This window comes from Mobula hypostoma, chromosome 30 (assembly GCF_963921235.1).
Source record: "Mobula hypostoma chromosome 30, sMobHyp1.1, whole genome shotgun sequence".
Lineage (NCBI taxonomy): Eukaryota > Metazoa > Chordata > Chondrichthyes > Myliobatiformes > Myliobatidae > Mobula > Mobula hypostoma.
This window is the reverse complement of record NC_086126.1, coordinates 11,637,510-11,651,840: the sequence shown is the minus strand read 5'-3', so window position 1 is coordinate 11,651,840 and position 14,331 is coordinate 11,637,510. Positions and strand designations below refer to the sequence as shown.

General features: G+C 54.9%; 1 protein-coding gene across 1 annotated transcript in view; it reads right to left on the bottom strand.

Annotated features, from left to right (window-relative positions):
* LOC134339623 (mitogen-activated protein kinase kinase kinase 11-like) overlaps positions 1 to 12,876 on the bottom strand; it is a 108,469-nt gene extending 95,593 nt beyond the window's left edge. Inside the window, exon 1 of the mRNA XM_063036302.1 lies at positions 12,011 to 12,876. Coding sequence (XP_062892372.1) covers positions 12,011 to 12,746 — 736 coding nt within the window. The 5' untranslated portion in view covers positions 12,747 to 12,876. The remainder of the gene's footprint in view (positions 1 to 12,010) is intronic.
* Positions 12,877 to 14,331: the final 1,455 nt, after the last annotated feature.

Genomic DNA, 14,331 nt, shown 5'->3' with positions numbered 1-14,331 from the left:
CAGGAGCCTCAGGACTCGCACCATCAGGTTCAGGAACAGTTATTAACCTCTCAACCATCAGGAAGGAGGTACAGGAGCCTCAGGACTCACACCACCAGGTTCAGGAACAGTTAATACCCCCCCAACCATCAGGGAGGAGGTACAGGAGCCTCAGGACTCGTACCATCAGGTTCAGGAACAGTTATTAACCTCTCAACCATCAGGAAGGAGGTACAGGAGCCTCAGGACTCACACCACCAGGTTCAGGAACAGTTATTATCCCTCAACCATCAGGAAGGAGGTACAGGGGCCTCAGGACTCACACCACCAGGTTCAGGAACAGTTATTACCCCTCAACCATCAGGAAGGAGGTACAGGGGCCTCAGGACTCACACCACCAGGTTCAGGAACAGTTATTACCCCTCAACCATCAGGTTCCTGAATAAAATGGGATAACTATGCTCCTGTAGATCGGCCAAGTTATCTGTGATTTAACTACACTCAAATTCACTTTCCCCATCCACTGAGATGCTCCCACAACCAATGATCTCACTTTAAGGACTCTTTATCTCATGTTCTCGTTATTTATTGCTATTTATTTATATTTGCATTTGTGGTTTGTTGTCTGCTGCAGTCTGGTTGATCTTTCATTGATACTGTTTACTATAGATTTGCTGAGTATGCCCACAGGAAAATGAACCTCAGGGTTGTATGTGGTGAAACAGTGATGATAAATTTACTTCAAACTTTTTGAACTTTGAAAATCAAACCGGTGAGGTTTGTACTGAGGGGGCTGGGAGGCTGGGCGGGGGGAGCCCACAAGTCTCACTATGTTTCCGGTGCCAACGTAGCACGCCCATGGGTTACTAAACCCAGCCGTACATTTTTGGAATGGCGGGGCGAGGAGGGAGAACGGGAGCGCCCAGGGGAAACCCACGCGGTCACGAGCCGAACGTGCAAACTCCTCACGGGAATCGAATCCTGGGTCACGGGCACTGCAGAGTGTTGCGCCAGACACTGCGCTATGAGCTGGAGGAGGCCGTCCCCGCCGGGGGGGGGCGGGGTGGGGAGGGGGGCGCACAGAGGTCTTCCGCCCCAGCACAGAGCGCCAAGGCAAGGATAGACACTTCCTCAGGAGGCCGCGTCACCGCGGCTTCGAGAAATCACAGGGCACTGCGAACGCCACCCCGTCCATCGTGCAAACCACCCTCCTGCCTACTAACTCCGTCTATGCCTCCCGCGGCCCCAGGAAAGCACAATGAAGGATCTGTCGTCCCTCCCACACGGGTATTCCGTCTCCTCTCCTCTCCCGTTGGATTCTTTTTCCGGTCTGTTCCCGGTGCTTTCCTTGTTCCTTGAGTACTTCTCGCCTGTTTCGTTTCTGAGGCCGAGACACCAGCTCGATGCTCCACCCAGCGAGGGTAGAAAGCGCGCAAGGAGCCGGCGGGATTCGAACCCGGGACCACTAGGCTCGAAGCCCGGTGCTGATGCCACTACACCACCGGCCGGCCTTGCCCCATTGGATAGCAAAACGTACCACCTGACTCGAGGACAGATTCCATTGGCTGCTATAAACTGTTGAGTGGATCTCTCAAAGGGCTAACGAAGAACAGTGGATCTCCAAATCTACCCCATCACGGTCCCTCGGTTACAGTCTGTGCAACTGCAATCTGTTTCTTTCTTTTTCCTCCCTCCGTGTAAAGAGAGAGAGATAAAAGATTAGCTTTATTTGTCACGTGCACACCAAAATATACAGAGGAATGTGTCGTTTTGTGTCACCGTCTCGTCTGGTGAGGGATGGAGGGGGGAGGGCTACTGCACAGGATCAAAGTAAGCTGCAGGGAGTTGTAAACTCAGTCAGCTCCATCATGGGCACCAGCCTCCGTAGTATTCAGGACATCTTCAAGGAGCAATGCCTCAAAAAGGCAGCGTCCATCATTAAGGACCCCCATCACCCAGGACATGCCCTCTTCTCATTGCTACCATCAGGGAGGAGGTACAGGAGCCTGAAGACACACACTCAACGATTCAGGAACAGCTTCTTCCCCTCTGCTATCTGATCTCTCAACCCATGAACACTACCTCACTACTGTTTTATTTCTGTTTTTGCACTCCTTATTTAATTTAACTTTCTTATATAACGTATATTTAAGACCATAGGACATAGGACATACATGGTAAATGGTAGAGCATTGAAGAATGCAGTAGAACAGAGGGATCTAGGAATAATGGTGCATAGTTCCCTGAAGGTGGAATCTCATGTGGAGAGGTTGGTGAAGAAAGCTTTTGGTATGCTGGCCTTTATTAATCAGAGCATTGAGTATAGGAGTTGGGATGTAATGTTGAAATTGTACAAGGCATTGGTGAGGCCAAATCTGGAGTATTATGTACAGTTCTGGTCACCGAATTATAGGAAAGATGTCAACAAAATTGAGAGAGTACAGAGAAGATTTACTAGAATGTTACCTGGGTTTCATCTCCTAAGTTACAGAGAAAGGTTGAACAAGTTGGGTCTTTATTCTTTGGAGCGTAGAAGGTTGAGGGGGGACTTGATAGAGGTGTTTAAAATTATGAGGAGGATAGACAGAGTTGACGTGGATAGGCTCTTTCCATTGAGAGTGGGGGAGATTCAAACAAGAGGACATGAGTTGAGAGTTAAAGGACAAAAGTTTAGGGGTAACATGAGGGGGAACTTCTTTACTCAGAGAGTGGTGGCTGTGTGGAACGAGCTTCCAGCAGAAGTGGTTGAGGCAGGTTCGATGTTGTCATTTAAAGTTAAATTGGATAGATATATGGGCAGGAAAGGAATGGAGGGTTATGGGCTGAGTGCAGGTCTGTGGGACTAGGTGCGAGTAAGAGTTCGGCACAGACTAGAAGGCCCGAGATGGCCTGTTTCCATGCTGTAATTGGTATATGGTTATATGGTTACAGGAGCAGAATTAGGCCATTTGGCCCATCGAGTCTGCTCCACCATTTCATCATGGCTGATCCATTTTCCCTCTCAGCCCCTATCTCCTGTCTTCTCCCCGTATCCCTTCATGCCCTGACCAATCAGAAATCTATCAACCTCTGCCTTAAATATACCCAATGCTTACAACAATTCAGTTTTTAAAAAGTTATTATGTACTGGTGTGGCAAAAACAACACATTTCATGGCAAATGCTGGTGTAATTAAACCTGATTCCGATACCAAATCAAGTCCGCGTGGAATGTTATGGGCAGCCCGCAAATGTCGCCACGCTTCCAGCACCAGCGCAGCACGCCCACAACTCACTCACCCTAGCCGGCAGGCCTCTGGACTGTGGGAGGAAACCAGAGCACCCGGAGGAAACCCACGCGGTCACAGGGAGGACGTGCAAACTCCTTACGGGCAGCGGCGGGGAATCAAACGCTAACTGGTGATTGTCGGTGCCGCACTGTTTTCACGCCCTCAGTGTAATTATGTATGGCCTGATCGCAGGGCAGACAAAAGAGTTTTTTTACTCTTTCTTGGTGCACGTGACAATATTAAACCTATAACAAGTGACGTGGATTTACAGCGATGACGACAGAAGGCAAAAGCACAAGAAAGTCTGTTGATGCTGGCAACACAGACAAAATGCTGGAAGAACCCAGCAGGTCAGGCAGCATCTGTGGAAATGAGTCAACATTTTGGGCCAAGACCCAACTTCACGACTGAGGAGGAAGGCACCAGAATAAAAAAGGTTGGGGAAGTGGATCAAGGGTAGCTAGAAGGTGACAGGTGAAGCCAGGTGGGTGGGAAAGGTCAAGAGCTGGAGAAGAAGGAATCTGATAGGAGAGGAGAGTGGACCGTAGGAGAATAGGAAGGAAGTCACCAAGGGGAGGTGGTAGGCAAGTGAGAAGAGGTAAGAGGCCACAGTGGGGAATAGAAGGTGGTGGGTTGGGGGGGAAATTTCTTTTCAAAACTGGAAGGAGAAATTGATACTTATACCATTAGGCTGGAGGCTACCCAGATGGAATATAAGGTGCTGCTCTTTCACCCTGCTGGTGGCCTCATCATGGCACAAGAGGAGGCCGTGTCAGAACGAGAATGGGAATGGGAATTATAACGTTTGGCCACGGGGATGGCCTGCTCCTGTCGGATGGAGCAGGACGGCGCTCGATGAAGCAGAGTGCAGAAGAAGCTGAGAGTGCCCAGGAGGTTGGGCAGCGGCCGCGGAGGAGGAAGCAGGGTTGATATTTCAGATTGACGAATCTTTGTTAGGGAGTAAACGCAGGTGTTTTGAGCGGCAGGGAAGGGTGGGGTTTGAGAGCACAAAGGCTGCTGCTGTGACAAGGCAGAGACCAAACAGGTGACACACATACTGCTTCCATGCAAGAACAAGTGATGAAAACCTGCCAATGACAATAAAACTCAGCTCGAGGAATAGCATCGCATCTACAGCTTGGAGCTCTGTGCAGAATCCAACCACATCAGATACCCACCAGTCCTGTTTGTGACCAGTTCAGATACTCAGTCCTGTATGTGACCACTGCAGATACCCAGTCGGTCCTGTTTGTGACCAGTTCAAATACCCAGTCCGGTATGTGACTACTTCAGATACCCAGCCAGTTCTGTTTGTGACCATTTCAGGACATTCAAAGTTCAAAGTAAATTTTAGTATCAGAGTACACATACAAACTAGAGGTTCATTTTCCTGCGGGCATCCTCAGCAAATCTATAGAATAGTAACTGTAAACAGGATCAATGAAAGATCAACCAGAGTGCAGAAGACAACAAACTGTGCAAATGCAAATATAAATAATGAGACCGTGAGATAAAGAGTCCTTAAAGTGAGATCATTGGATTTGGGAACATCTCAGTGGATGGGCAAGTGAGTGTAGTTATCCCCTTTTGTTCAAGAGCCTGATGGTCGAGGGGTAGTAACTGTTCCTGAACCTGGTGGTGCGAGTCCTGAGGCTCTTGTACCTTCTATCTGATGGCAGCAGCGAGAAAAGAGCACGACCTGGATGGTGGGGGTCTCTGATGATGGATGCTGCTCTCTTACGACAGCGCTTCATGTAGAAGTGCTCAGTGGTTGGGAGGGAACTCAGTGTAACATCCAACAACTTCAGATGCCCAGCCTTTCCTGTTTGTGACTCAGGACATTCCTGAACCCAGAAAGTTAATTCAGTTTTTTTCTCTCTGCAACGTCCTACCGTCTGTTATTTCCCTCCAGTCTAACTTGATGAATTTTGCAGCCAACTGCTGCAACCTACTTTTCGCCCTCCTCCTTTGCCTCATCGCCCTCAACTAATAGCTCCTCAAGGCAGCTCAGCCGGAAGGAACACTCGCCCCCGGAGGGAGACAACAGAATTAGGGGAACCTCCCTGAAAACTGTTCACTTGTCACTCCTCACCCTCTCATTTCCAACCATCACAGAAACACATCCATGTGAAATCTTAACTTTGCTTCTATCTCCACAGATACCGCCTCACCTGATCAGTTTTTACAGGATGTAAAACTGGGCTGAGAAGTGGCAGATGGAGTTCAACCCAGGTAAGTGTGAGGTGGTTCATTTTGGTAGGTCAAATATGATGGCAGAATATAGTATTAATGGTAAGACTCTTGGCAGTGTGGAGGATCAGAGGGATCTTGGGGTCTGAGTCCATAGGACACTCAAAGCTGCTACACAGGTTGACTCTGTGGTTAAGAAGGCATACGGTGTATTGGCCTTCATCAACCGCGGGATTGAGTTTAAGAGCCGAGAGGTAATGTTGCAGCTGTATAGGACCCTGGTCAGACCCCACTTGGAGTACTGTGCTCAATTCTGGTCGCCTCACTACAGGAAGGATGTGGAAACTATAGAAAGGGTGCAGAGGAGATTTACAAGGATGTTGCCTGGATTGGGGAGCATGCCTTATGAGAATAGGTTGAGTGAACTCGGCCTTTTCTCCATGGAGTGACGGAGGATAAGAGGTGACCTGAAAGAGGTGTATAAGGTGATGAGAGGCATTCATCGTGTGGATAGTCAGAGGCTTTTCCCCAGGGCTGAAACGACTAGCACGAGGGTCATAGTTTAAGGTGCTTGGAAGTAGGTACAGAGGAGATGTCAGGGGTAAGTTTTTTACGCAGAGAGTGCTGGATGAGTGGAATGGGCTGCCAGCGGCGGTAGTGGAGGTGGAAATGATAAGGTGTTTGAAGAGACTCCTGGACAAGTACATGGAGCTTAGAAAAATAGAGGGCTATGGGCAAGCCTGGGTAGTGCTAAGGTAAGGACATGTTCAGCACAGCTTTGTGGGCCGAAGGGCCTGAATTGTGCTGCAGGTTTCCTATGTTTCTATGTTTGTTTTTCTGTCACTTTTTGCTGGAGGGGAACAAGTCTGTCAGTCTGTGGAACTGGTGTACAATACAGAGGAAACTGCTACCTTTAAATATCACGACACAGAACTGGTGGGGACGGGTCTGTCACTGTGTGACACCGGGGTACAGTACCGGTGGGGACGGGTCTATCACTGTATAACACCGGGGTACGGTACCGGTGGGGACGGGTCTATCACTGTATAACACCGGGGTACGGTACCGGTGGGGACGGGTCTATCACTGTATAACACTGGGGTACGGTACCGGTGGGGACGGGTCTGTCACTGTATAACACTGGGGTACGGTACCGGTGGGGACGGGTCTGTCACTATGAACACTGGGGTATGGTACCGGTGGGGACGGGTCTGTCACTATAAACACCGGGGTACGGTACCGGTGGGGATGGGTCTGTCACTGTGTAACACTGGGGTACGGTACCGGTGGGGACGGGTCTGTCACTGTGTGACACCGGGGTACGGTACCGGTGGGGATGGGTCTATCACTGTATAACACTGGGGTACGGTACCGGTGGGGACGGGTCTGTCACTGTATAACACTGGGGTACGGTACCGGTGGGGACGGGTCTGTCACTATGAACACTGGGGTATGGTACCGGTGGGGACGGGTCTGTCACTATAAACACCGGGGTACGGTACCGGTGGGGATGGGTCTGTCACTGTGTAACACTGGGGTACGGTACCGGTGGGGACGGGTCTGTCACTGTGTGACATTAGGGTACGGTACCGGTGGGGATGGGTCTGTCACTATAAACACTGGGGTACGGTACCGGTGGGGACTGGTCTGTCACTGTATAACACCGGGGTACGGTACCGGTGCGGACGGGTCTGTCACTATAAACACTGGGGTACGGTACCGGTGGGGATGGTTCTGTCACTATGAACACTGGGGTACGGTACCGGTGGGGACGGGTCTGTCACTATAAACACTGGGGTACGGTACCGGTCGGGACGGGTCTGTCACTGTGTAACACTGGGGTTCGGTACCGGTTGGGACGGGTCTGTCACTGTGTGACACCGGGGTACGGTACCGGTGGGGACAGGTCTGTCACTATAAACACTGGGGTACGGTACCGGTGGGGACGGGTCTGTCACTATAAACACCGGGGTACAGTACCGGTGGGGACGGGTCTGTCACTATAAACACTGGGGTACGGTACCGGTGGGGACGGGTCTGTCACTGTATAACACTGGGGTACGGTACCGGTGGGGACGGGTCTGTCACTGTATAACACCGGGGTACGGTACCGGTGGGGATGGGTCTGTCACTATAAACACTGGGGTACGGTACCGGTGGGGACAGGTCTGTCACTATAAACACTGGGGTACGGTACCGGTGGGGATGGGTCTGTCACTATAAACACTGGGGTACGGTACCGGTGGGGACAGGTCTGTCACTATAGACACTGGGGTACGGTACCGGTGGGGATGGGTCTGTCACTATAAACACTGGGGTACGGTACCGGTGGGGACAGGTCTGTCACTATAAACACTGGGGTACGGTACCGGTGGGGATGGGTCTGTCACTGTATAACACTGGGGTACGGTACCGGCGGGGACGGGTCTGTCACTGTATAACACTGGGGTACGGTACCGGTGGGGACGGGTCTGTCACTATGAACACCGGGGTACGGTACCGGTGGGGACGGGTCTGTCACTGTATAACACTGGGGTATGGTACCGGTGGGGACGGGTCTGTCACTATGAACACTGGGGTATGGTACCGGTGGGGACGGGTCTGTCACTATAAACACCGGGGTACGGTACCGGTGGGGACGGGTCTGTCACTGTATAACACTGGGGTACGGTACCGGTGGGGACGGGTCTGTCACTATGAACACTGGGGTACGGTACCGGTGGGGACGGGTCTGTCACTATAAACACCGGGGTACGGTACCGGTGGGGACGGGTCTGTCACTGTGTGACATTAGGGTACGGTACCGGTGGGGATGGGTCTGTCACTATAAACACTGGGGTACGGTACCGGTGGGAACTGGTCTGTCACTGTATAACACCGGGGTACGGTACCGGTGGGGACGGGTCTGTCACCATAAACACTGGGGTACGGTACCGGTGGGGACAGGTCTGTCACTGTATAACACCGGGGTACGGTACCGGTCGGGACGGGTCTGTCACTGTGTGACACTGGGGTACGGTACCGGTGGGGATGGTTCTGTCACTATGAACACTGGGGTACGGTACCGGTGGGGACGGGTCTGTCACAATAAACACTGGGGTACGGTACCGGTCGGGACGGGTCTGTCACTGTGTAACACTGGGGTACGGTACCGGTGGGGACGGATCTGTCACTGTATAACACTGGGGTTCGGTACCGGTTGGGACGGGTCTGTCACTGTGTGACACCGGGGTACGGTACCGGTGGGGACAGGTCTGTCACTATAAACACTGGGGTACGGTACCGGTGGGGACGGGTCTGTCACTATAAACACCGGGGTACAGTACCGGTGGGGACGGGTCTGTCACTGTGTGACACTGGGGTACAGTACCGGTGGGGACGGGTCTGTCACTATAAACACTGGGGTACGGTACCGGTGGGGACGGGTCTGTCACTGTATAACACTGGGGTACGGTACCGGTGGGGACGGGTCTGTCAGTGTATAACACTGGGGTACGGTACCGGTTGGGACGGGTCTGTCACTGTGTGACACCGGGGTACGGTACCGGTGGGGACAGGTCTGTCACTATAAACACTGGGGTACGGTACCGGTGGGGACGGGTCTGTCACTATAAACACTGGGGTACGGTACCGGTGGGGACGGGTCTGTCACTATAAACACTGGGGTACGGTACCGGTGGGGACGGGTCTGTCACTGTATAACACTGGGGTACGGTACCGGTGGGGACGGGTCTGTCACTGTATAACACTGGGGTACGGTACCGGTGGGGACGGGTCTGTCACTGTATAACACTGGGGTACGGTACCGGTGGGGATGGGTCTGTCACTGTATAACACCAGGGTATGGTACCGGTGGGGACGGGTCTGTCACTATAAACACTGGGGTACGGTACCGGTGGGGACGGGTCTGTCACTGTATAACACTGGGGTACGGTACTGGTGGGGACGGGTCTGTCACTATAAACACTGGGGTACGGTACCGGTGGGGACGGGTCTGTCACTATAAACACTGGGGTACGGTACCGGTGGGGACGGGTCTGTCACTGTATAACACCGGGGTACGGTACCGGTAGGGACGGGTCTGTCACTATAAACACTGGGGTACGGTACCGGTGGGGACGGGTCTGTCACTGTATAACACCGGGGTACGGTACCGGTGGGGATGGGTCTGTCACTGTATAACACCAGGGTATGGTACCGGTGGGGACAGGTCTGTCACTATAAACACTGGGGTACGGCACCGGTGGGGATGGGTCTGTCACTATAAACACTGGGGTACGGTACTGGTGGGGACGGGTCTGTCACTGTGTGACACCGGGGTACGGTACTGGTGGGGACAGGTCTGTCACTGTATAACACCGGGGTACGGTACCGGTGGGGATGGGTCTGTCACTGTATAACACCGGGGTACGGTACCGGTGGGGACGGGTCTGTCACTGTGTGACACCGGGGTACGGTACCGGTGGGGATGGGTCTGTCACTATAAACACTGCGGTACGGTACCGGTGGGGACGGGTCTGTCACTATAAACACTGGGGTACGGTACCGGTGGGGATGGGTCTGTCACTATGAACACTGGGGTACGGTACCGGTGGGGACGGGTCTGTCACTATAAACACTGGGGTACGGTACCGGTGGGGACGGGTCTGTCACTATAAACACCGGGGTACAGTACCGGTGGGGACGGGTCTGTCACTGTATGACACCGGGGTATGGTACCGGTGGGGACGGGTCTGTCACTATGAACACTGGGGTACGGTACCGGTGGGGACGGGTCTGTCACTATAAACACTGGGGTACGGTACCGGTCGGGACGGGTCTGTCACTGTGTAACACTGGGGTTCAGTACCGGTTGGGACGGGTCTGTCACTATAAACACTGGGGTACGGTACCGGTGGGGACGGGTCTGTCACTATAAACACCGGGGTACGGTACCGGTGGGGACGGGTCTGTCACTGTATAACACCAGGGTATCGTACCGGTGGGGACAGGTCTGTCACTATAAACACTGGGGTACGGTACCGGTGGGGATGGGTCTGTCACTGTATAACACTGGGGTACGGTACCGGTGGGGACGGGTCTGTCACTGTATAACACTGGGGTACGGTACCGGTGGAGATGGGTCTGTCACTATAAACAATGGGGTACGGTACCGGTGGGGATGGGTCTGTCACTGTATAACACTGGGGTACGGTACCGGTGGGGATGGGTCTGTCACTATGAACACTGGGGTACGGTACCGGTGGGGACGGGTCTGTCACTATAAACACTGGGGTACGGTACCGGTGGGGACGGGTCTGTCACTATGAACACTGGGGGTACGGTACCGGTGGGGACGGGTCTGTCACTATAAACACTGGGGTACGGTACCGGTGAGGACGGGTCTGTCACTATAAACACTGGGGTATGGTACCGGTGGGGACGGGTCTGTCACTATAAACACTGGGGTACGGTACCGGTGGGGACGGGTCTGTCACTATGAACACTGGGGTACGGTACCGGTGGGGACGGGTCTGTCACTATGAACACTGGGGTACGGTACCGGTGGGGACGGGTCTGTCACTATGAACACTGGGGTACGGTACCGGTGGGGACGGGTCTGTCACTATAAACACTGGGGTACGGTACCGGTGGGGACGGGTCTGTCACTATAAACACTGGGGTATGGTACCGGTGGGGACGGGTCTGTCACTATAAACACCGGGGTACGGTACCGGTGGGGACGGGTCTGTCACTGTATAACACCAGGGTATCGTACCGGTGGGGACAGGTCTGTCACTATAAACACTGGGGTACGGTACCGGTGGGGATGGGTCTGTCACTGTATAACACTGGGGTACGGTACCGGTGGGGACGGGTCTGTCACTGTATAACACTGGGGTACGGTACCGGTGGAGATGGGTCTGTCACTATAAACAATGGGGTACGGTACCGGTGGGGATGGGTCTGTCACTGTATAACACTGGGGTACGGTACCGGTGGGGATGGGTCTGTCACTATGAACACTGGGGTACGGTACCGGTGGGGACGGGTCTGTCACTATAAACACTGGGGTACGGTACCGGTGGGGACGGGTCTGTCACTATGAACACTGGGGGTACGGTACCGGTGGGGACGGGTCTGTCACTATAAACACTGGGGTACGGTACCGGTGAGGACGGGTCTGTCACTATAAACACTGGGGTATGGTACCGGTGGGGACGGGTCTGTCACTATAAACACTGGGGTACGGTACCGGTGGGGACGGGTCTGTCACTATGAACACTGGGGTACGGTACCGGTGGGGACGGGTCTGTCACTATGAACACTGGGGTACACTATCCTGGGGAGACGTCAACACACAATAGACGTCCAGCCTCTGCAAGTTTTGCACAATCACAGAACAACCCAACCGGATGCAGAGTTGCACCACCACAACGTTCGTGCCCTCCGCACAACCTCGTTCAACGCGGACCACCCGTTGCAGTGCACGCGCGGCAGGAAAATGCAAACTCCGAGTAATTCAACCGCCAGCGCCCGGCGGCAAACGGGTGCGGCCCCATCCCCGCCCAGCCCCAGACCCCAGCTCCTTACCGTTGTTGGACTTGAGGTCCCGATGGATGACCGGGACGATGGCTTCGTCGTGGAGGTACTTCATGCCCTGGCTGATCTGCACGGCCCAGTTGACCAGGACGTGGGGCGGGATCCGGCGGCCGGCCAGGGCCCGGTTCAGCGCCCCTCCCGACGCGTACTCCATGACCAGGCAGAGGTTGGGCTCCTGCAGGCAGACGCCCATCAGCCCGATGATGTTGAGGTGCCTGAGCATGGCGAACAGCCGTGCCTCCTGCTTGACGCTCTGGGCCGTGGTGCTGATGTCCTCGTCGGGGTCCTGCCTGGCGGCCTTCACAGCCACCAGCCGGCCCCTCCAGGTGGCACGGTACACTTTGCCGAAGCCCCCGACCCCGATCACCTCCTGGAGGGTCAGCTCGCCGAAGGCCACTTCCCGCGGGGTGGGCAGCTCCTCCGCCTGGCCGCCGGGCAGCTTGGCGAAGCCGGCCGGCTTGAAGGACACGTAGTTGGCCGGGAAGATGCCCACCCGGTTGTGCAGCTTACCCGCCCACCAGCCCTCGTCGCCGGAGATGGCCGAGTCCTTGGAGAGGATCTCCACCCGGTCGCCCTTGCGCAGGGTGAGCTCGTCGGTGGCGTGGGCCTCGTAGTCGAACAGGGCCGTCCAGATGGGGTTGACGTACGCCGCCTCGGCGTCCTCGGCCACGGGGGACTTCGGAGAGTTCCAGGTGGCTCTCCCGAATATGTTCCTCAAAGGCTCCATCAGGGATGGAGGAAGATCTCGCTCTCGGCCTCCTACCTGTTTAGAACCATCTCCATTTCGTCCCTCCCCAGCTCGGGGAACAAGAGCCCGCCACAAATCCCTTCCTCCTGCCAGCAAGAAGCACTCTACCGCCTCATGGAGAGCGCAGATCTCCTCCCAGCCTCGGGCGACTTCAGAACTACATCCACTCGGGACAATCTCCACCGGGGAAGACTTTCTTTAAGAGTGTAGCCCCTCCTCCTCTCTCTCTCTATCTCTCTGTGTGTGCTCAAACTTCCCGCAAAAAAATAACAAACCTTCAGAATTGTCAGGTTGAAATAAATAAAGTTCTCGTCCGCCACCCAGCCGCCCCGCTGGAAATTCTTCCACGAAATCGGAGGGAGAGAGAGAGAGAGAGAAAATAACTTATTTGACTTGAAGTTAAAACTTTTCCTCTTGTCACTGCCGGTGAAGTTCTCGGCGCCGGACGAGTTTCAGGAAGTTTGCTTCCCTGTGATCTTAACTCGGAGTCGGTTTCTCCGGACGGCTCCTTCAGACCCGGTCGTCCCGATCCCAGTTCTGGCCGCTGAACTCTGTAAACGCTGGGACCGACTTTCTGGACCGGGATCTCAGAAGACTCCCCTCCGCCATTAGCGACAGCACTGTCTTGTGCTCGGTCCGTGCACTTTAACCCAGCCCATCGCATCAGGGTGGGGCGTTGCGTTTCTTTTCCCCTCCCTGCGAAGGTTTTTTTTCCACTCTTCGCGCACAGGAAAGGGACGGACTGGTCGTGCAGGGGCGTGAAGCCAGCCCCGACACCACCAGGGAGGCAATCCAGCCCCCTGACCAACTCTGCCCGGCCGGGTGCTCCGAGGGCAGCCGGAAACCGACTGTGAAAAGTTTCAGAAAGTCATCGGAAACTTCGGCTGTTTATTCCTTCCAGTGCCGCCGGCTGTCCGCATCTGAGTCGCAACAGGGCAAGCGGAGAGTCACGCCCCGGGCCCTCACACTCCGCGTGTCCGCGTCACACCCCGGACCCTCACACCGAGCGTGTCCGTGTCACACCCCGGACCCTCACACTCCGCGTGTCAGTGTCACACCCCGGACCCTCACACCGAGCGTGTCGGTGTCACACCCCGGACCCTCACACCGAGCATGTCGGTGTCACACCCCGGACCCTCACACCGAGCGTGTCGGTGTCACACCCCGGACCCTCACACCGAGCGTGTCGGTGTCACACCCCGGACCCTCACACCGAGCGTGTCAGTGTCACACTCCGGACCCTCACACTGTCCGTGTCAGTGTCACGCCCCGGACCCTCACACTCCGCGTGTCAGTGTCACGCCCCGGGCCCTCACACTCCGCGTGTCCGCGTCACACCCCGGACCCTCACACCGAGCATGTCCGTGTCACACCCCGGACCCTCACACTCCGCGTGTCAGTGTCACACCCCGGACCCTCACACCGAGCGTGTCAGTGTCACACTCCGGACCCTCACACTCCGCGTGTCCGCGTCACACCCCGGACCCTCACACCGAGCGTGTCCGTGTCACACCCCGGACCCTCACACTGTCCGTGTCCGTGTCACACTCCGGACCCTCACACC